This window comes from Carex rostrata, chromosome 28 (assembly GCF_964058835.1).
Source record: "Carex rostrata chromosome 28, lpCarRost1.2, whole genome shotgun sequence".
Lineage (NCBI taxonomy): Eukaryota > Viridiplantae > Streptophyta > Magnoliopsida > Poales > Cyperaceae > Carex > Carex rostrata.
Window position 1 is genome coordinate 1,886,524 of NC_135945.1, and position 22,844 is coordinate 1,909,367.

The 22,844-nt window shown below is 35.7% G+C and overlaps 2 protein-coding genes and 1 long non-coding RNA gene across 3 annotated transcripts; all 3 read left to right on the plus strand.

The window, feature by feature from the left end:
* Positions 1 to 252: 252 nt before the first annotated feature.
* Positions 253 to 7,333, plus strand: LOC144545491 (transcription termination factor MTERF8, chloroplastic-like). The gene is made up of 3 exons (XM_078294059.1): positions 253 to 877; positions 5,260 to 5,405; positions 6,815 to 7,333. Exons 1-3 carry the CDS (start codon positions 253 to 255, stop codon positions 7,169 to 7,171), a joined length of 1,128 nt encoding a protein of 375 aa, XP_078150185.1. The 3' UTR covers positions 7,172 to 7,333.
* LOC144546002 (uncharacterized) lies at positions 1,726 to 4,477 on the plus strand. Its single transcript, XR_013508659.1, has 3 exons — positions 1,726 to 2,162; positions 2,908 to 2,990; positions 3,969 to 4,477. It is a non-coding gene; the product is annotated as an uncharacterized LOC144546002 (long non-coding RNA).
* Positions 7,334 to 20,554: 13,221 nt separating the features above from the next.
* LOC144546009 (transcription termination factor MTERF8, chloroplastic-like) lies at positions 20,555 to 21,908 on the plus strand. The gene has a single exon (XM_078294561.1). It carries the CDS (start codon positions 20,610 to 20,612, stop codon positions 21,777 to 21,779), a length of 1,170 nt encoding a protein of 389 aa, XP_078150687.1. The 5' UTR covers positions 20,555 to 20,609; the 3' UTR covers positions 21,780 to 21,908.
* Positions 21,909 to 22,844: the final 936 nt, after the last annotated feature.

The following is a 22,844-nucleotide window of genomic DNA, read 5'->3' on the forward strand; positions in this document are numbered from 1 at the left end:
CACTCGCCTCCTCCTCAACTCAAGCCTCGCCTCCAAATCCAAATCCAAATCCCCCTCAAGCTTTAGCTGTACAATACCTCGTCCAATCCTGCGGTTTTTCCTCCGAAAAGGCACTCGAAGTTTCCAAATATGTCCACCACCTTAAGTCCTTTGATAAACCCGATGCGGTGCTCCGGTTCCTGAGAGAAATTGGCATAAGCGAGTCGGACATAAAGACCGCTGTGTCCCGGGATCCTCGCATCCTTTGCTCCCATGTGGAGAAGAACTGGAGACCAAACATTGACAAGCTACAACAGCTCGGCTTCTCTATCCAAGACATCTCATGTTTCATTGCAAGCAACCCTTTTAATTCGGGTCAATTTGGTGCGAAAGATTGACTTCTTCATTGGGGTCCTTGAATCGGTTGATAATCTTTCTGTGATATTGAAATCCACTATGTATTCATCACTTTTGCGTAATAGCTTGGAAAAGGCGATCATACCCAACATATCTTTTCTTCGGGAGCAATGTGGTTCATCTCCTCGTCAAATTACCCGGCTATTGAAGTCAGTTCCTAGATTGATCTCATCTAGTCCTGATTATTTCCATATGCAAGTTGAGAGGGTTGAAAAATTAGGCATTGCTCGTTCATCAGCAAATTGTGTCCATGGATTGTTAGCGGTCAGTTATCAGAAACAATGCACTATAGATTCAAAGCTAGATAACTTGACAAGTCTTGGGATTTCACAGGAGGAGGTAGCACATATGATTAGTAAAACTCCTAAATTGTTGGGATTCCGAGAGAAGCTTGTACGCAGAAAAATGGAGTACCTAATAAAGGAAGCTGGTTGTGATAAGATTGATGTGGTGCAAAATCCAGTTTTGCTCATGTACAGCTGTTACATTCCGAAATTTTAAAACTTGATTAAAATTGATAAATCGATCAATTTTGCTTAAATAAAAAGTTTAATTAACTTAACAATCGTTCAGAAATTTTCTGACCGACTAAAACGAAACTAAAATTTCGTAATATAAATAATGTATGAAATTATGTATAATAAAATTTAGAGATTTAGAAATAAAATAAAATATACCAATATGAATAAAATTATAATTATTCGGTAAACTAGAAACTTAGAAAATCCGTTACATTTCCTTTTAATTGTTAGGAAAGAAGAAATTGATTTAATTAGATTCGTGTGAATAAATAAGTAATTAAATTTCGAATAAGAGTATAATTATACGAAATTATTCGTACAAGATAAATTATATAAAAGTTACCAATTTCATTTATTTGAGAATTTTAAGGATTTGATTTGATATTTATATATATAGACATAGATACTATTCGATATCGATTTATTCGAATTCTAAAAATTTAATATATATATAATTATATAAAAGGAAAATCAAATTATTCGAATCTTAAATTGAGAAATAAAAATACGAATTATATGTACAAATATAGTTATAAAAATATTATGAACTTTCGATTCGAAACTATAGTAGAAACAGATTTTTAAACCAATTAAATGACCCTATTGAAATTCAGAATTTGTTTGGACCTTTGGATGTAATCTAACACAGATCTTAAATGTTGTAACTTAAATTTTGGAATTATATCAACCATTCATCTGCTGCAGCACGGATCTTAAAGCAGGGGATTTAATTACCCCTCCCCACTCTCCTTCCTCTCTTTCCCTCTCTGTTGGCGAACCCCACAACAGACCCCCCCCCCCACCCTTCCCTCTCTGTTACGCCAAAGAAAAGAAGAAAAAAAAAGAGGGGCTCCGCCCCCTCCGCCTCCCCCGTCGCCGGCAAGCCGCGTCGCGCCCCAGCCCATCTCCCTCTCCTCCTCTTCTCGGTCCGACCCACCTGACCCGCCAGAAATTCTACGCCCAAAAACAGGGGCTCCGCCCCTCTCCCCTTGCGTTGCTGCCACGGCCACCCCATCCTCTCCTCTCTCTATCTGACCCGGGGCACTAATCTCTTGGATTCTTCGCAATTGCCGTTGATTTTTGCGAGCTTTCGAGAAACCCTAGAAATTAGGGTTATGGTGCTGAGTCGTGCTGGTGTCGATTGGTGCTATCCCGGTACTTGGAAGTGCCCATTTCATGTGGTACTCGCTGATTTTAGACGAAATCCTCGGAACCGATCACTTTCTTTCGACATTTTCTCTTTCGGTTAATTTCTAAAATTCTTGATTTGTGTTTTGATGAATTGATTAATGTCGTAGGATGTGAATTTGTTAAGTTTCGAGTACGGGTTGTTGATTTTCCCGACTCGATCGAATTGCTCGAATAAATTAAGTATAAGGGGTTATATTGCAAAATTATTTTTATTAATGGTCGGAATGGTAAAATATATGACCATAGTGATTGTATGAATTAAAGGGAATTGTAGTTAGGATTTTGTAAAGGGAATTATAGTTAATTACACCTTTGCTCGGGTTGTTGATTTTCCCGGTAAATGGTGCTGATTTTGTGCGTGTACCAGCCCTTGACTTGACAAGGACCAAAGAAATGTAAATAAATTAAATTGAGGGTTGTTTTGTGCAAAATACAAGCCTTGGGAATTTTTATAAAAATAAGGGGTATGAATTATAAAATATAAGGCCTATGTGAGATTGGATAAAAGGGTTGAATTGCAAAGTAGACACCAATGTGTGAAATTAGATTAATTGAGGACCAATATGAAAAAGATGTGAATTTATATGAATGATAGCCGTGACTTTGCGGTTGGTATATACTTGAATCAAATTGAAATGAATATGACATGATGTGTATATGTAAATTTGGAATTGGACTTGAATTAAAATGATTATAAATGAGCCGAAAGGTATAAAAGAATTGACGAATTGAAATACGACTTTTGGAATTTAAGTTTTGAGAATGTAACCGAACTAAACCAAGTAATCGTATAATATAGGTGTAGGCTCAGTCGAGCCAGATTTTGCGAGGCAATTCGAGACGCCTGATCTTTAAATTAAGCAGTACGCTCGTCATAATAAGGTGCGGGATTCTTGGACTTGTTTGATACTTTATTTTCAGGAATTAAACTGTGTTTTCGTTTGTCATGTTGAATATCATTGATTGCATCACTGAATTGCGTAGAGCATTTGCATAGCCCAATTAAATTAAACTCGAATTGATCTGAATTGAATGATTTGCATGCTGGTATGGTTATAGGTTATGTTGATCTATTGTGATCTGATTTTGATTGAAAGTCACCACGAGCTGTGTATGTGAATGTATGTGAATGGATTTACGAAGTTAAGCACTTAGATCCAATGAATTTGCCAAGTCGGGCTGTATGCTGACTTGGATTCCCAGGATCCTAAATGGCCTTAGGTGAACGGCCCTCGATATTCCCAGTACCGGTTGGGACGAGGGAGGGTGATTATGTGATGATATGAGATATGTTATGAGATGTGATTTGAGGTCGTGGGTGACATGTGTAACGTCTATGGCTCGGTGGCATTTTCCTACGTGTTAATGCATTTGAATGGTCGATTGAATATGACGAATATTGGAAACGATTCTAAAAAGGATTTTCTTTATGTGATTCGAACCAGACCTTAATAAACGGTTAAGCCAAGTGATTACAGATGGGTGTCAGATAAAGGGTCCAGCGGTTGGCCATCTGTAGGTGTCAGTAACCCTACAGATGTGGGTTTGATAATGGTTCAGCTCGAAAGAACATCTATAATTGCTACAAGCCCTATTGAATTGAGTTATTGAATTGAGTTAAGCCAAAATATATGTTGTGTTTGAAATTCATCTTGGAAATTCCGTAAACTGTGTTGCAGGTTGAATTAACTGTTGTCGTGCATTGACATTCTGTTATTTATGATTATATGTATCTGTTTGAACTGTTATTGTTGGGTTTCATTTTTGAATATAGAGTTTGATTGCAAGTCCAATAATTCAACTGTGGCAAAATTCGCACTGAGAATTTATTCTCAACCCCACCCTCCCGATTATTTTCAGGTTTATTTTACGGATGCAGCGAATGAGGATATTGGTAATGCATATAAAAGATCCACTGCCTTGCGTGTATATGTGACGCCTGATAGATACACGCGGCAGGCTGTCAGACCCCCGGGGATTTGGGGTGTGACAACAGCATAGAGAACAGGCTGATTCCCCGGAACATTGTTAGAAAGCTTCTCATGTCGAAAGGAATTGCTGTGGCAAATTATAAATTTGTTAATTTCATGAGGCCAAGTGATGAGGAGTTTGTGAAGAAATATGTTATGCCATATGAAATTGCTATTCCTGGTCTCCACCGAGCTTATGCTGATGCTTCTATTGGGGAAATTGGGGGTACTGTTGAATAGTTTTAAGAGTATCTCCAGTTGACTTCCGTGCAGGCTTACATACTGCATTTTAGATTTCACAGGGTTAGATTTTTCGATTACCTTTCATTTATTCTCTTTGGGTAAGTGTGACTTTGTAACGGGTGTTTGTAACATATTATCAACCATTAATTTTAGATTTATTGATGTCACTGATATCTTTATTTGGCTGGGTGTTTGTAACATATCAAAGATGCCGATTGGTTAATTATAATTTGAACTTTATAAACGAAAAAATTGATCCAAAGATTCCACATTACGGACCAATGTGCACTGTGCATAGTACCATAGCCTCGCTCCATACTCCATACTCCATATAAGTATGAAAATAATTTGCATATCGAGATATTTATGAAACTTGTTGTGTCATTCTCCAGTCGGATGCAATCATGAAAACCATGCATGGGTCACATATGCAATTATATATCTTTTCATTTGTTTTCTTAGTTAATTAGTGTTCCGAATGTCAGTTTGTGTTAATTTACTATGATCCAAGGTGTTTTCCTTGCTGCTTTTCTTTGTTTCCTAATGAACTGTACAAGCAAGGTCAGAAATCTCAAAATTTTCACATAGGGGCAAATTTGTCCAGTGTAGAAAATAATTTTTATTTCTCAAGTCCATTTGAATTTTGATTTGAAATCTCTACAGTGTATAGAAAATATTTAGATGCATTTAATCTAAATTTTCTAGAATTTTTAGCTGAATAGATTAGGAATCATGACCTGATTAGACTAGTGCTGTCAAAATTGAATAAAAGTCAACTTATAAGAAAGCAGATAATAGGCAAATGATCTGGTCTATGCCAGCAAGGAGCCAACATTTCACTTAGAACTTTACCAAAGAACTATTTCAGCTGCGTCCAACCTGGGAGCAACTAATTCCCCAGGTTTTAAATTCATAAAATTAGTTTGTGTGTTTCACAGATGGCTCTTGGGACAAGGACTGGTACGGGGAAATTGGACTGGTACTGAAGCAAAACGGGTTTCCAGTATGGTACAAAACATCACATGTAAAGGCATGTTGTCTGATTCATGCTGAGGCTGTGGCGCTTCTGGAGGCAATCAAACTGGTAAAGGAAAGAGGGATTTCAGCTTGCACATTTTTTTTTTCAGATTGCTGAAACCTGGCAAGAACATGTACTATGCTCCAACCACCAATTGATTCGGGGCCGCAGAAATCCATCCAAGAGCCCTTAAAATCTAGAAAATTCCAAAAAAACCTCTGCAGCTTTATAAAATTCTAATTCAAATAAACCCCAAATAAATTAAAAAAAATATTCATCAAATACAAATAAATTCCAATAAACTTTAAATAAAATCCAAAATATTTTGTATTTGAAAAGTTATTCACGAAAAATTGTATTTTAATTTCTAAATGACTTGTTATTAATATTAATTTTTACATTAATAATTAGTAATAATTTTCTGATTAATTTAACAATGTAAAGTCAAATAATTAATATATAATAATATTTAGGAAAATAAAAAATGTTAATCCGCTAATGAAAGAAAGCCCAAATCCCATTGTCAATAAGATAATTTTGCTTGGGAGGAGGAGGTTATACCTTTTATACAGCGCAGAAGCTTCTCTTGAGAAATTTTATCCGCTCGTTTCTTCGTCTCCAACAGGTAACAGCTGCATGGCCGACTCAGCTCAGTGAACAGGGACATGTCTCTGAATCTGTTGGTGGGGAGAATTGATATTCATTGCTTCCGACCATCTCTTTCCTTCACTCAGATTCGGAGCACAACACTCTCTTCCTCCTCAATTCAAGCGTCGCCGCCAAATCCAAATCTCCCTCAAGCGTTTGCTGAACAATACCTCGTCCAATCCTGCGGTCTCTCCTCCGAAAAGGCACTCAAAGCATCCAAGCTTATCCACCACCTCAAGTCCCCTGATAACCCTGATGCGGTGCTCCGATTCCTGAGAGAGACTGGCATAAGCGAGTCGGACATAAAAATCGCAGTGTCCCGTGAATCTCGCATCCTTTGCTGTCATGTGGAGAAGAACTTGAGACCAAACATTGCCAAGCTACAAGACCTCGGCTTCTCCATCGAAGACATCTCAGGTATCATTGCCAGCAACCCTTATATTTTTCGGGCAAATTTTCTGCAAAAGATTGACTTCTACATGGGGGTCCTTGGATTGGTAGAGAATCTTTCTGTGATATTAAAATCCCCTAGGATGAGTTCATCACTTTTTAGTAGTAGCTTGGAAAAGGTGCTCATGCCCAACTTATCTTTCCTTCGGGACCAATGTGATTTATCTCCTCGTCAAATTACCCGGCTAATGAAGTCAGGACCTAGATTGATCTCATCTAGGCCTGATGTTTTCAAAATGGAAGTTGAGAGGGTTGAGAAATTAGGCATTGCTCGTTCATCGAGAAATTTTATCAATGCATTAGAAACGGTCAGCTATCAGAAGCAACACATCATAGATGCAAAGCTAAGTAACTTGACAACTATGGGGCTTTCACAGGAGGAGGTATCAATTCTAATTAGTGAAGCCCCTAATGTGTTGGCGTTACCAGAGAAGCTGGTAGGCAGCAAAATGGAGTACCTAATAAAGGAAGCCGGTTGTGATAAGATTGATGTGCTGGGAAATCCAGTTTTGCTCACATACAGCTTGGAGAACAGGTTGATTCCCCGGAACATTGTTAGAAAGCTTCTCATGTCGAAAGGACTTGCTGTGGCAAATAATAAATTTGTTACTTTCATGAAGCCAAGTGAGGAGGAGTTTGTGAAGAAATATGTTATGCCATATGAAATTGCTATTCCTGGTCTCCACCAAGCTTATGCTGATGCTTCTCCTAGAAAAATTGCGGATGTTGAATAGTTTTAAGAGTATCTCAAGTTGACTTTTGTGCATGCTTAGATGCTGCATTTTAGATTTCAGTGGGTTAGATTTTTCTATTACCTTTATTTTTTTTTTCTATTTGGGTAAGCGTCGCTTTGTAACAATTAGTAAAATGAATATCAACTATTAATTTTTTTAGATTGATTGATGTCACTGATACTTTCTAATTGGCTGGTTGTTTGTAACATATCCAAATGCTGACTGGTGATATGTAATTTGAACTTTATAAACAGAAAAATTGATCCAAAGTACAGACCAAAGTGCGCTATGGAAAATTAATCCATAATACCATAGCTTCACTCCATAGTCCATACTCAATATTGGTGTAAAAATAATTTGCACTAATTTATTGAGATATTTTTGAAACTTGTTGTGTCATTCTCCATTCGGATGCAATCATGAAAACCATAGGTCACATATGCAATTATATATCTTTTCATTTGTTTTCTGAGTTAATTAGTGCCACTAATGTCATTTTGTGTGTTAATTAATTAAAGTGACCTCCTTGTTGTGAATTCTGGCAGGATAGAATTAATATGAAAAATCTGACTGCATTCCTTGACATGCTCTGACAAAATTGTGAACTTTTTTCCCCTTTTTAGGATTTTAATTTTGAAAAATGGAATTGAGGATGACTGAATTCATATCCTCATCTGTTAATGCTGAGGTTTTGTGTGTTTTTTTTTTCATTTTAAGATCCTATTTTTTTAATCAAGAAGTTATTTTATACTTTTTATTTTAAAAGATATCATGTCGTTGCTAAAGTATATGTAATCAAAATTTCATTAAGAGATGCATCATTAAAATACAAGTTTCTAAATAGCACGCACATAATTAAAATTTCTCACATAATCACAAGTTATAGGCCTGAAAAGGCCCAAAGCCCATTATCAATGGAAGAACAGGTAATTTTACAACCAGGTCGTTTCTTCATCTCCAACAGTCGCCTTTCAATTTACAAGCTCAGCTCAGGGTGTGCTCCAATTGGAGGAAACGGAGGGGACGTGAAGGGAGTGTGAGTAAAAGATTGAAGATTTACTTGCTCCATATAAGTCAACTTATGTGTTGAATAAAATTTTCTTGAATTTTTAGATCAATAGATTAGGAATCATGTGCTTCCAAAATTGAATAAAAGCCAACTTATGTGTTGACTGAAATGAAAATTAACATAGTTATGCAAATTTGATTCAAGCAGGTCCTTAGAATCCTTGAGAACATGTTAATAAACCATGATCCCACAAAACAGAAGAAAAACTTTGACTTGAGCATTTTATCAAACACATTCAAAACATGCATTATTAATAAATACAAATAATGTCCCTAGGGGTGCATAGCATACAACCAATTGAACGTATGTACTGTCACCAGGGGTGCTAACACTGGTACTACACGACAAAAGAAGAGAGCATGCATACAAATAAATAGTGTCAAGTTTCTCGTAAAAGAGTATAAGGTTTCTATCTAGTTCTTGCCAACATATTGTTGTGTTTATTTGCACATGATACCAGCATTTCTGTAATATTTTTTAATATTTAAAAGCCATTATGAATTGCGGATAATCTTCTTGATTTGAATCACCAAACACTGTTTTTAGTGGGGTTTTTTTTTTTTTTTTTTTTTTTTGTAGTTTTTAAATAGTGCCTTTTCAATATCTACATTTGTATTTCTATGAAAATGCATCTTTAAACTTTTCTGGTGTCAAACTTGGTTTGAGGAACAGGTCCAGCCTGGCTAAAGAGAGGCTGGTATCAGTAATTGGTACTAGCAAGTAGGCAACTGATGTTTCCTCAGTGAGAAACCGAGACTGGTACGAGTACCAAGGGGGACTGGTTTGCTAGTTGTGCTAAGAAGGGTATTTTTGGTATTAGGTTTCTTTGAGAATTGAGATTAGGTTTCAATATCTACATTTGTTTTTCTGTGAAAATGCATCTTTAAATTTTTCTGGGATCGAGCTTGCTTTGAAGAACATTGCCGAACCCGGGTAAAGGGATACTGGTATTGACCACTGGTACCAGAAAGTAGGCAATGATGTTTCCTCGGTGAGAAACTGAGACTGGTAATAGTGCCAAGCAGACTGGTTTGCTAGTTGTTCTAAGAAGGGTATTTTGGGTGTTAGGTTTTGTGGAGATTAGGTTATAATATCTACATTTATTTTTCTGTGAAAATGCATCTTTAAACTTTACTGGTATCGAGTTTGGTTGGAAGAACAGGTCCAACCTGGCTAAAGGGAGACTGGTATCAACCACTATTACCAGCAAGTAGGCAATGATGTTTCCTCAGTGAGAAACCGAGACTGGTACGAGTGCCAAGCGGACTTGTTTGCTAGTTGTTCTGAGAAGGGTATTTTGGGTACTAAATTCTTTGAGATCAATTATGAGGATGAATGTACCTCCTTGTTGTGAATTTTGGCAAGATAGTTTTGAATATGAAAATCTGAATGCATTTCTTTCCACATGCTCTGAATCCATATCCTGACATTCTGTTATTGTTAAGTTCTTATGGTTTTTATTCATTTTAAGCTCCTAATTTTTTAACTAAGAAGTTATTTTAAACTTTCTATTTTATAAGACATCATGGTGTTGCCACTTGTTGGTACAAGTATATAAAATTTGTTTTTATAACTACATACATTAGTTATTGGTTTATTATCAGCACATAATAAAAGGTCAAAACCAAAAAATCTTTCAATTACTCTTGCACATGTTCCATAGAAGATGTTCTTATACATTGTGAATAGAGCATTATTTCCATTACAAACTCTGATTCATTAAGGTTTTATGGTGTCTGTTTTGCAGAGTTGCTTATTTATCAGAAGTAAAAAAAAAAAAAAAAACACACTCAACAAGCATTAGTTTAATCTCAAATAAGGTTTCCCAGTTTCAATATATGCGATTTAGCATAGGCAATTCCTAATTTTAGGATATTCAATCAAGTAGTTCTCAATTTGGGCTAAAATTCTGCAAACCACTAATCATTTTTGAAATAATAACCAGCAAAGTTGTATTTCAAGTTTCCAATTAATATTGCAACAGCAGTGGTGTAGCCAGGATTCGAGTCAAGAGTGAGCAGAAATTAGGTTTAAAAGAAACTGATTTGCATTCTTTGGACAAATCTGGTTCGGGTTCGAATCATAATTCTCTTCTCACCTCCGCCTGAGCCGCATATCGAATCACGTGTCTGCCTACTGAATTGCGTCTCCCTTCCCGCCTCTGCCTAAGCCTGAGCCACCCTTTTTTCAAATTGAACTTTTATTAGTTTGGAATCGCTCTCGCTATGTTCTTTTTTCTTCCGATGAATTTTGAAATTACATATTTTCCATTCTAAAATTCATAATATCATCATATTTATCATTCCAAATGTCAAAAACACAATTTACTCAATTAATTGTCTTTTCAATTAAAACGCATTTCAAATTTATGAAGTTCCTATTTTATTTTATTTTTAAAAAATAAAAAATTATGGTATAATTTAAAAAATGATTCGTCTTCTATTTCTTTGAATTTGTATAATGCAAGATAAGTTAATAACCATCACATAATTCTTTCGGATCCCACCCATCAGTCTCCTCTTCTATTTCTGCCTTTCTACCTTTTTTTACAAGGGAAAAAAAAACATCAGGAGTAGAAAATCGATTGAGAAAGATATTTATGGAATTTTTAGGGGTAAACACGCAAAAGTTTCTTTGCTTATTAGGTTTTTTCAACGACCCAAAATCCCAACAATTAGGGTTTTGACAAATTTTATCCAAGGCGTATCTAACCATTCGATCTGCATTAGAATTCGTGCCATCAAATAGGTGTAAAAGAATTTAAAGCAAGAGTGATGCTTTTGTGCATACAAGGACCTATTTGTAAAATGAACATATTTTTATTTTCAAAGTTCAACCAGTCGATCCGAACCGTTCATCTGAGCGTTCTCCATATTAATATGTGCTTGGAGACCAAATTTTACATTTTTTTGAAATTTTTTACTATTTATTAAGATGAGTACAAAAAATATCAAATTCAGACCATTGAATTTTGTACCCATCTTAATAAATAGTAAAAAAATTCAGAAAAATGTAAAATTTGGTCTCCAAGCACATATTAATATGGAGAACAAGTTGAACGGTTCAGATCGACTGTTTGAACTTTGAAAATAAAAATATGTTCATTTTACAAATAGGTCCTTGTATGCACAGAAGCATTTGCCTTAAAGCAATCCTGCTATTATTCAGAACTGTCCAATTGAATAAAAATGTTGACTTTGAGTAGACTGAAATCAAGAAAATTAGATTTGATTGTAACAAGCTTTTATTCATTTATAGATAAATGTAATGCCATCTCTTTACAGGCTTTGGGACCTTTGAATACATAGAAGAATTATAAAATAGAACAATTCATAAGTTGGCAAAATTACAAAGAAAAATAAGGAATAGTGAAGAGGAAGCAATATTCTTCTTTAAAATCTGATCGAGTTAGTACAGATAGGGGTTGTCAAACGTTCGGTCCGGTTTGAATCGAATTAAAATACACAAATTAAAGTTTTACTCAATTTGCAAAAATAAAACCGAACTAAAATTCCAAACTGAATTACAACCGAACCGAACAAACTGAAATAATTTCAGCTTGTTCGGTTGAACTGAAAACTTGTACTAATTCATAGTGAAAGGTTCAGTTTTTGGGCCGAAAGCCCATCAATATTATTCTCGTCTGTACTAAAAATAAAATTGACAAATGCTAATGGTTGTTACAAGATGGTTTTAAATATATAAATAATTTTTTCCATTTTCAATTTCTGGAATAATTGAATTTGATAATAAAAAATAAATATTCAAATCAAATACAATTTTACTCTCTGAACCTGTATGATCGCACAGATTTTTTTTTGTTTTTTGAGAAAGTGGGTGTGTTACCTACCGATTTCATTAAGAAATCAAAATGTCAAATGCTAAGAGCTTCAACATTTTTTATTCCTTAAACAGACTTAAAATTAAAAGTAGTATATAAGCAATCAAATTTGTCCAAATTTGAGTAGGATTAGGGCTGCAAACGAACCGAACCAAATCGAACTAGGCTTAGTTCGAATTCGAATTCGAAATTATTTCGAACCGAATCCAATTCGAAATTGAAATAGATTTCGAACCTATAAGGTCAATTCGAATTCGATTCGATATAATTCGAATTAGTTCGATTTGATTCGAAATTAATTCGAAATTGAAAACTTAAGGGAAAGAGAAAGCTTAAATTGAAAGCTTAAAGCTTAAAGGGAAATAAATCTGCTACGATTTCATGAAAAAAGAGAGAAATTAGTTCGAAACTGCGCATATACACCGAGGGAGGAGAACTGGAGAGCCGACCATCTTGCAAATCTGGCTCGTGAGAATGGGATGAACTATGTTGGATTTACATTTCCACTCTTCCCGAGTATCAGCAGCTATAGCTTGGATTTTTAGCTAGGAAATGGGGATAAGACATTTTTATTTGGACTTTTCTTTTCGTCCCCTTTGCTACTCGTGAGAATGGGAGAAGACGAAGGGCCGCGCACTGCCCACGTGTAAAGAAAGCTTTTGTTATTCGAAAAATAACAACTATAAAGAATTGGGCCACGCGGAAACGAATTGGGCCTGGTCTAATTGGGCCTGGTTCGAATTCGAAATTGAATTAATTTCGAATCGAACTGGTTTGAATTAATTTCGAACCGAATTACTTTCGAATCGAATTTTTTTCGAACTTTCACTACAGCAAAATGGAATTTCTGCGACCGGTATTAGCGACCGGGGATGACGCCGGTCGCAGAAATTCAATTTCTCGAAAAAAAATAAAATAAATTTCATTCATCAGGCGACCACTGGCATCTGCGACCATATCAGCGACCGGCGCCATTACCGGTCGCTGAAAGTATTGGGTAAAAAAAAAAAGGCGTCAGCCTTCTCCCCCGCGCCAGACAGAACCCTAGTTTTTTCAATTTTCCCCCGCGCCCAATTCAAATTTCAGTGATTTTTGGTGATTTGCTGCGATTGTGTGCTCAAATCTCTGCTCAACAGGTTAGAACCTCGAATCTCTTCTCAAATTTCTGCTCAATTCGATTTTCTATTCAATTCGTATTTTTTTCAATTCGTGGTTAGAAGGAAATTGAATGGACCAGCAGAGGCTCGGTGAACCAGCAGAGGCGACACTGGTATCTTCTCTCTTTTCCCTTGTTCGATTTTGCTTAGTGAGATTCTGGATTAATTTTTTTTTCGTTAATTTGATATTAATCTAGCTATTGGAAGAGGAGACTGCTAAAAGAATTGAAGAAGCAATTAGGAAGAGGGCCAGCAGAGTTTGAGTTCAGAAGCTACCTTGATCGCAGCCAGAGAACGGTACTTAATTATCATGTATTTAAATAATTGTATCCGGGTGGTACCAAATTAGAACGGTACTGGTATTGACAAGTTAGATATAGGTTTGTGTAGTTTAGATGTTATTTGGTATGGTACAATGACTTATGTAGTTTAAATGTTTTGTTTAGATATTATTTGATATATGATTGGCATTTATGTTTGATTTTTGGTATGTTTAATTTGTTATGTTTTTTTGGCACTTGTATATTTGATATTTGTTGTCTTATTTATGTGTATTGATGTAATGTTGTATGTTTGTTATCAAATATTATGGAGAAATGTAAATAATAAAACAAACAAAAAAAAATGTTGGTAGAATCATCAGCGACCGGTTTTGAGTATCAGCGACCGGAAAACCGGTCTCTGATACTTTTTTCTGACGTCAGCAAAAAACAACAGCGACAAAAAAAATTAGTCGCAGAAAACTTATCAGAGACCGGATGACATCAATCAGCGACCGGTGACGTCATCAGAAGAGTATCTGCGACAATACTTTCAGCGACCGGACTATCAGCGACCGGAATCAGATATCTGCGACCGGGATTACTATCAGAGACCGGCGTCATGACTATCAGCGACCGGAAAACCGGTCGCTGATAGTCTTTTCTGCTGTAGTGTTTTTCGAATCGAACTCGAATCGAATCACGAATCTCGAATTTTTTGTGCACCCCTAAGTAGGATGATCAAAATGAGACCAATAATATCACATTTGGTGATGGCATGACTAACATGATGTGATTATTCTCTACAATTATAATTATGACACAAGGCATAAAAAATTGACTTGATTATTTTTATTTTTTATTACTATTTATCTTTATTTTCGATTGTGATTGGGTTTTATTTTTAGCCCACACCAATTTGTTTGAGATTAAAGGCTTAGTTGTTATTGTTGTTGTTGTTGTTGTTGTATAGTAGAACACATCACGTGACTAGTCCCACTACACAATACCATCCAGAAAGACTGGGGTAGACCAGAAATTTTGTCAAGGAGATAAGAAAATAGTGAATCAGATCTAAATAGCTAATTGAGTACTAGATAAAAATAATTCTCTGAATTCTAATTTTCATTCTCAAACTTCTAATTTTCAATACTCTAAATTTAAGGGGATCAAATTTATTTTCAGTAGAGGGCAAAATTTTGTGAGTTTGTACATATTTTGTAAAGTCTCAAAATTTAGGAGAGTCAGTTCATGCCGATTTTTTTATTAATCAAAAATTAAAAAAAAAAGAAAAGAAAAGGGTAATGTCTGAAGGGAAAATAAAAAATATAGGTAAAACAGAGTCATTTATCATGTTCCACGGACAGTACAAACATTTCCATCTGGATTAATCACCGCTAATTTAAAGGCTGGTCGGTTTTTGTTAGTAATTTGTCGGGTTGATTCAAATAAAATTAGTATGTATTAACCTAAATTAGTAATTTGTCGATTTTTGTTAATCACGTATTTAATTAGTCAGAATATATATATATATAAAGAGGAAGTATTTATAAACTTGTATTATTTATTATTGGATATATAATTATCACCTTTGAAATAGAACAATAAGTGTTATATTTGTCATGAAAACTTATGGCGGCGTACAATATTCTTAATTTTAACCTTTCTTCATGATTTTGACGTGACAGCTCTGCTGCCTTCCTTTGAAGAATCATCGTTATTGCATGCCCTCTCCAACTCCCATCTTAATTTGTCTCTAAATATCTCGACTCAAAAGTAAGAAACTATTCTCTCTCCTCTCTACCTCCCTCTCCATCTCTCCTTTTTTTTGTTTTCCTAACAGCTAGCAGCCAGAGTAACAATTAATAACCAGGAGCACAGAAACCAAATTTCTGTAAGATTGACGACAAGGCAATAGCTCAATCCACAAACCAAGCAATATTTTAATTAATTTTAAGGTAATAATCAATTTTATTTAATCAGATTCTGCTTCATTCAATTTTATTGTTGAGAATATATATATATATATATATATATATATATATATATATATAATTAAAATTAATATTCTAAATTCCTATAAATGAATTCAGGTCTCCAACCAGCTAATTATAAAATGGGAGTTAGTGAATGTGAAGATCTCTTTCCTCTTAGTGTTGGCTATGAACCTTGGCTAATGCAGTCGCAAGGAAGAACAAAACACATGCAAGAATTTATGAATCCATATGATCACATCGTGGTAAAAAGAAATATACAGCAGCTAAAAGGGAAGCTCTTCCTAGGTTGCTTCGAGGATTGGTTCCTATTGGCGGACAGATTAAGAAAAAAAGCATTTTTCGTACACCGTACCTTAGATAAAGAACTCAAAATCCGCCTTCCTTCCCTTGGTGGTGGGTTGTTGAATATGGAACGCATTGGTGGCTGCGTCATATCATCCTCTCCAACATCCCGCAATTGTATAGTCACTATGGTAGAGAAGGGAAGACATGTCATTGTTTACTGCAGGCCAAAAATGGAGACAAGCTGGACTAAAGTACAAGTACCAGTTTATTTGCAATATGAAAATCATAGCTTCACTGGCCAAGTCGTCAGACACAAGGGAAAGTTATACATTCTCCATGGCGAGATAGTTGCTCACCGAGTTGTGGTCATAAATGAGGATTCACTGCTAATGGGTTGCTGTACATGGACAGTAGTACAGATGCCGAACAGAATTCGTGCCTGGCATCATTTGGTGGTTTCTGGTCATGACATGTTCTTGGTATCGATAGCCACTTCTCGATGCCGAGGCAGTCCCTCGAATTATACCATTCACCGTTTTGGGACCTCAGATCGAACTTGGGAGCGTGTTAATAGCATTGGTGGTTGTGTGTTCTTCTTAGGCGGAATCCAGAATACAACGCTCTCAGCTGCTCAAGCAGGAACACAACGTGATTGCATATATGTTGTGAATCAAAACTACAATGTACTTGACGGGGAGGGAATCTATGTGATTTGTTTGCCGGATCAAACTCTCAGCCTTAGTTTGGTACTGAAGAGGACAAGACATTTGACATTCCATAGTTTCCGTTTATGCTGGGTAATGCTGCCAAACAGGTGTGTGATCAGTATATATGCTAAATTTCATGTTTCTAGCTAGTTGAATTTTGCACTTTCTTCAGCCTTTTTCATTCAATTTTCTTCTAATTATAACTATCAACACGTTGATGTATAAGCATAACTTTGTTATCGTATATGTTTAAGTTTTGCTTATCTATGTATTACAGATCAAGGAAAAGCAAGCGGGAGACCTTGAGCTTCTTTCATTCCAATAGCACCGATAAGGTGAGTTGGCAGCATCGTGCTCTTGTTCGTTATTTTCTTTTTACAATGCAACTAGCTAGGTAGCACATTGCTGTGCCTGTATGTGAGTTAGGACTTGAGAAAAATACAAAGCATTAATGCTGATATCCAAATAATTTTTTTATAATTGACTGAATTGAATTCTACTCTTCACTGACCATTTACATCCAGACAATAATAAACAGATTTATTTTACTCCAAAATATATAAGTTATAAAAACACATTCACTCACAATAAATACAAGCCGTAGATTATATATATACTGTCCAAATTAAAATAAGGCAATAGGCCAGAATACCCTTTTTTTGACATTTTCTAATGAATTTTCCAAATATATATACAAAGCCTATCTGGCTTGGGGATTTACCCTTTCTAGAGAAGAACTATATATATTTGAACACGAGAGAGAGCATGCATGCACCTAACTAAATTTATTCTGATAATATATGAATGGTAACCCAGATGAAAAATAAATAGATAGTTAGATGGATGCATTTCTGGATTAAAATCAACTTAATTAAATACGCTGACAAATTTTTTTTTTAACACTGACATTTAAAATACAAGCGTTAATTGTTGCAGTATACTCTTATTTTGCAGGGTGATCATTTAAGATATGTCCAGAAGGAAGATGAAAATAAGAAAGAAGAAAAGTGCAGAATTGATATCACTAGACCTTGGGCAGATATGCCCATTGAATTGGTGCAACTACTCCTTGGACACCTCTATTTGGTCGACTGCCTTCGGCTTCCATCCATTTGCAAGTACTGGAATTCCCTCTCCATCCCCTTCCAAGATGCAAAGGTATACCCATGGCTTATGTACCCATTGAATAATGATAGTTGCATGTGGAGGCTCTTCGACCCAGTGTTTGAAAAAGAGTATTATATAGACATGAAATGGCTTGGATCAAGCAAGGATCTTACTTTTCACTATTCAAAAGATGGATGGGTTCTTGCATCGAAAGAAGACAACTCTCTTTTCTTAATAAATCCCATGACAAGAAAGATTATTAGTGTTCCACATTTCGATAATATTAATAATCGCAAAGATACTGCTATGTCATTTTCTTGTGCGCCAACCAGTTTGGATTGTGTTGTACTTGTACTGTTGTTTACCCAATTTCATGTTCTTGAAATATCAACATGGAGCCCCGGCGAAGGAGAATGGAGCAAAATGAGCTTCCACGATGAGTATGGTTGTTATGTGCCTTGTAGCCCTGTCTTCACTCGTGGAGAGTTTTACTGCTACAGAATGAGAGGTCAGCTTTTAGTTTACAATCCAAAGAAGAAGACTACGCGAAATCTTGAAATAAAAGCACCAATTGATATGCAGCTATATAGTACAAATATAAGGGAATGCTATTTGACAGAGTCAGATCAGGGGGAATTTATCACTGTGTTCAGAAATCGTTCCAAGGATCCAATACGTGTCTTCAAATTAGACCAACGAAACATGGTTTGGAGTGAGCTAGATGGTGTAGGGGACATTACACTATTTATTGATCATAGAACATCTCTTGCAAAATCATGTCTAGAGAAAAGATGCCGTAACCTGATGTACCTCTCAGGATTTACTGATAACAGTTGCAATAGTAACGCATTATACTCCTTGGAAACTAACAAGTACCATCCAGAGATCTCTTACAATATCAAGCAACTTATAAATTGTATCTGGATTGAGCCTAGCTTAGCAGATCATGAGTAATTGTGTAATTAACTTATCCTATTATTTTCAGATTAATTTTGATTTTTCGGACTTTCAGCTAATTGTGTAATTAATTTATCCTTAATTCGGCAGTAATGAATTATGTATGCGAACCTTTCAAGTTGGCAATGGTTTCAGACAAGATTATCACTAGCTAACCTGCACACATTATCCCAACAATTCTGGTACCAGCGATAGTGGTCTTAACATAGGTTTCATAGAAGCACATTAAGTACCACTTATTGGTATCCGCTATGTGCATTGATCTGGTACAAGGCGAGCAATGGTCAAATGATCAGGTCTATGCCAGCAAGGAGCAACAAGGAGGTTCATTGCCAGTATCAGGTTTAGGGGTGTTCAAACGGTCGGTTTGGTTTAAACTGAACTAAATTTGTCAAACCGAACTAAAACCGAACCGACTGAATTAAAATGCCAAACCGAACTAAAACCGAACCGATTAAACCGAACTAAATTTCGGTTTGTTCGGTTGAACCGAATAGAGGAATTCAACCTCAAAAAATCAAAACTCAATACATAAGACAATACATTCATAATTTCATAGAAATGAAAATTAAGATACCATTACACAATATGGTTCAATTTTATACAAATATATTGATGAACTAAAATATCTAAAGTTCTAGATCAATATTTATTTTTTATTTTTAAGTCCAAAATAAATAAAAGAACCAAAATAATACTTGAATTATTATATAACCGGTCAGTTCGGTTTATTCAGTTTTGAGAAATTAAAACCGAATCATTTAAACCAAAATACTTCATAAAATCAACCCAACCGAAGAGCCCTTGAATAATCCATCGAAGAGCCCTTGAATAATCTACAAATCCCAAAAATACCCCTTCAATTTAATTCAAATAAACCTCAAATAAATTAAAGAATATTCATCAAATCCTAATAAATTCCAATAAACTTTAAAAAAAAAATCTGAAGTATTCAACAAATCCAAAAGAATTTAAAATAAATTCTAAACAAAGCCAAAAACCCTTAATGAATCTAAATAAACTCAAATAAAACCTTAGAAATAGTAGATAAATTCAAATAAGTTCTCAAAATAAACATCATCAATTCTAACAAAGCGAAAATAAACTCAAATAGATTCAACTGATTTCTAAATTCAAGAATGTTAAATAATCCTAGATAAATTCAAATCAATCATAGATAAATCCAAATTTTAGTAAATAAATATAAAAAAATGAATCAAATTAACATCACTTTGAACACATATCAAATCAAACATCCAACTTAATACACAAATCAAACCAGATCAAATCAAATATATGAGAAATTAAATCAAACTTAAACAAATTTGAACCTGAAACAAAAACTAATTGAAATCAAATTGAAATAAAATCAAAGTCAAATTAAACTTGAATAAACTCACACTCAAACCAAATTGTAAATAAAACAAACTTAAAACCAAACTTCTATTTTGTTTGATTTGGATATGGTAAAATTTAGGAAAATAGAAAATAAAACTGTAAAAGCAAAAACAGCACAAAATACAGATCACGAAGAAGTAAAATCTTATTAGATGTCTTGCACGAACATTGATGAAACTCAAATCCAGCGTGATTGGACAAATTTTCAAATCAGACCCTTGAAGTTTGAAGTATTGAAGCGCTATCTCTGAAAAAGTGCATAGGAGACCCCGGCGGTTTTCTGAAGCTCCCAAAACAGTCCCTAGAGGATTGAAATTAATCAACAAATCCCCAGAAAGTTAAAATCCATCCTTTGATTTTCCTTTTCGCACTGCACCACAACAGCAAAAAAAAAATTTTAGCCTCCCTTGTTTCACACCTGGTTGCTCTTGCTCACATGCCATTTGGGAAGGGAAACTGGGGGTGAAGAAATCCAGTCTTTCTCATGCATGCGCTGTCGATAAATGAAAGAAATAATCACATGTTATTGGCCCGAAAAGGCCCAAAGCCCATTATCAATAGAAGAAGAAATTTTATCCGCTTGTTTCTTCGTCTCCAACAGCGGCGCAAGCACAGCACAGCAGCCACTCAATTTACATTTACAAGCTCAGCCCAGTGACCATGGCTATTTCTATGAATCTGTTTGTGGGGAGAATTCATATTCATTGCCTTAATCAGATTCGGACCACAGCACTCGCCTCCTCCTCAACTCAAGCCTCGTCCCCAAATCCAAATCCAAATCCAAATCCCCTTCAAGCGTTCGCTGTACAATACCTCGTCCAATCCTTCGGTCTTTCCTCTGGAAAGGCACTCAAAGCATCCAAGCATATCCACCACCTCAAGTCCTTTGATAAACCCGATGTGGTGCTCCGGTTCCTGAGAGAGATTGGGGTAAGCGAATCGGACATAAAGATGGCCGTGTCCCGGGAAGCTAGTATCCTTTGCTCTCATGTGGAGAAGAACTGGAGACCAAACATTACCAAGCTACAAGAAAGCTTCTCGATCGAAGACATCTCAGGTATCATTGCCAGCAACCCTTATATTTTTCGGCGCAATTTTGTGCAAAAGATTGACTTCTTCATGGGGATCCTTGGATCGGTAGAGAATCTTTCTGTGATATTGAAATTCCCTTGGTTTTCATCACTTTTCAGTAGCAACTTGGAAAACGTGCTAATGCCGAACTTATCTTTCCTTCGGGACCAATGTGGTTTATCTCCTCATCAAATTACCCGGCTAATGAAGTCAGCACCTAGATTGATTTCATCTAGGCCTGATGTTTTCAAAATGCAAGTTGAGAGGGTTGAGAAATTAGGCATTCCTAGTTCATCTGGAAAATTTATCAATGCATTAGTAGCGGTCAGCTATCAGAAGCAATGCACCATAGATGCAAAACTAGATAACTTGACAAGTATGGGGCTTTCACCAGAGGAGGTCTCACTTCTGATTAGTAAAGCCCCTAATGTGTTGGCATTACCAGAGAAGCTGGTAGGCAGCAAAATGGAGTACCTAATAAAGGAAGCCGGTTGTGATAAGATTGATGTGCTGGGAAATCCAGTTTTGCTCACATACAGCTTGGAGAACAGGTTGATTCCCCGGAACATTGTTAGAAAGCTTCTCATGTCGAAAGGACTTGCTGTGGCAAATAATAAATTTGTTACTTTCATAAAGCCAAGTGAGGAGGAGTTTGTGAAGAAATATGTTATGCCATATGAAATTGCTATTCCTGGTCTCTACCGAGCTTATGCTGATGCTTCTACTGGGAAAATTGGGGGTACCGTTGAATTGTTTTAAGAGTATCTCAAGTTGACTTTTGTGCATGCTTAGATGCTGCATTTTACACTTCTTTTATTTTGTTTGGGTAAGTGTCACTTTGTAATGATATAATGGATATTAACCATTAATATTTTTTTTATTGATTGATGTCGCTGATATTTATTAATTGGCAGGCGGTTTGTACGTAACATATCAAAGATGCTGACTGGTTAATTATAATTTGAACTTTATAAACGGGAAAATTGATTCAATGTGCGCTATGCGTAGTACCATAGCCTCACTCCATAGTCCATATATATTTAATATTAATGTCAAAATAATTTGCACTAATTTATTGAGATATTTATAAAATTTGTTGTATCATTCTTCATTCGGATGCAATCATGAAAACCATGCATGGGTCACGTATGCAATTATATATCTTTTCATTTGTTTTCTGAGTTAATTAGTGTTACTAATGTCAGTTTGTGTGTTAATTAAAGTGGGAATATTACACAAATTTCTTACTCGGACGCCAGTTCTCAATATTCATTGAATCTTCAATTTTGCAAAGGATTGCTGCTTGTTGCCATACCATACTTACAAAGGAAATCAGATTTCCTGCTGATAAGTGTCATGCTGCCTACCATATTTCCTTTTTAAAATCTCCACTGATTTGATCATTCCTTAAACCTAGTGTTGACCATAACCACTCTCAAAATTCTTTATCGGCGCCACGAGTTTCATTGCCCTTCTACTGGTAAGCTTTGGCTACAGGAGATTTCGCTTATGTGAATATCAAAGTATCCTTCGGCCAGAGCTGGAACAGGTTTGATTGCAACATTAACTGATATGCTCAGAGCTGTTGAGAAACCAAAATATCGCTGCAGCTGCTTGAAATCCCAATTATGGATACTTTGGTCAATTAGGGTTATCACCCTTGAATCCCTTTCTATCTTGTTGCTGGCTCTGAATTGGTTCCTATTTGGAGATATTACTCCCTGAACCAATCCTCCAGATTAGGTGATCTTTCAAAATTGGCTTCAAATCACCAATTGTCACCAAAGTTTTGACCAGAGTACCTCCTCATCATATCCCAAAAGC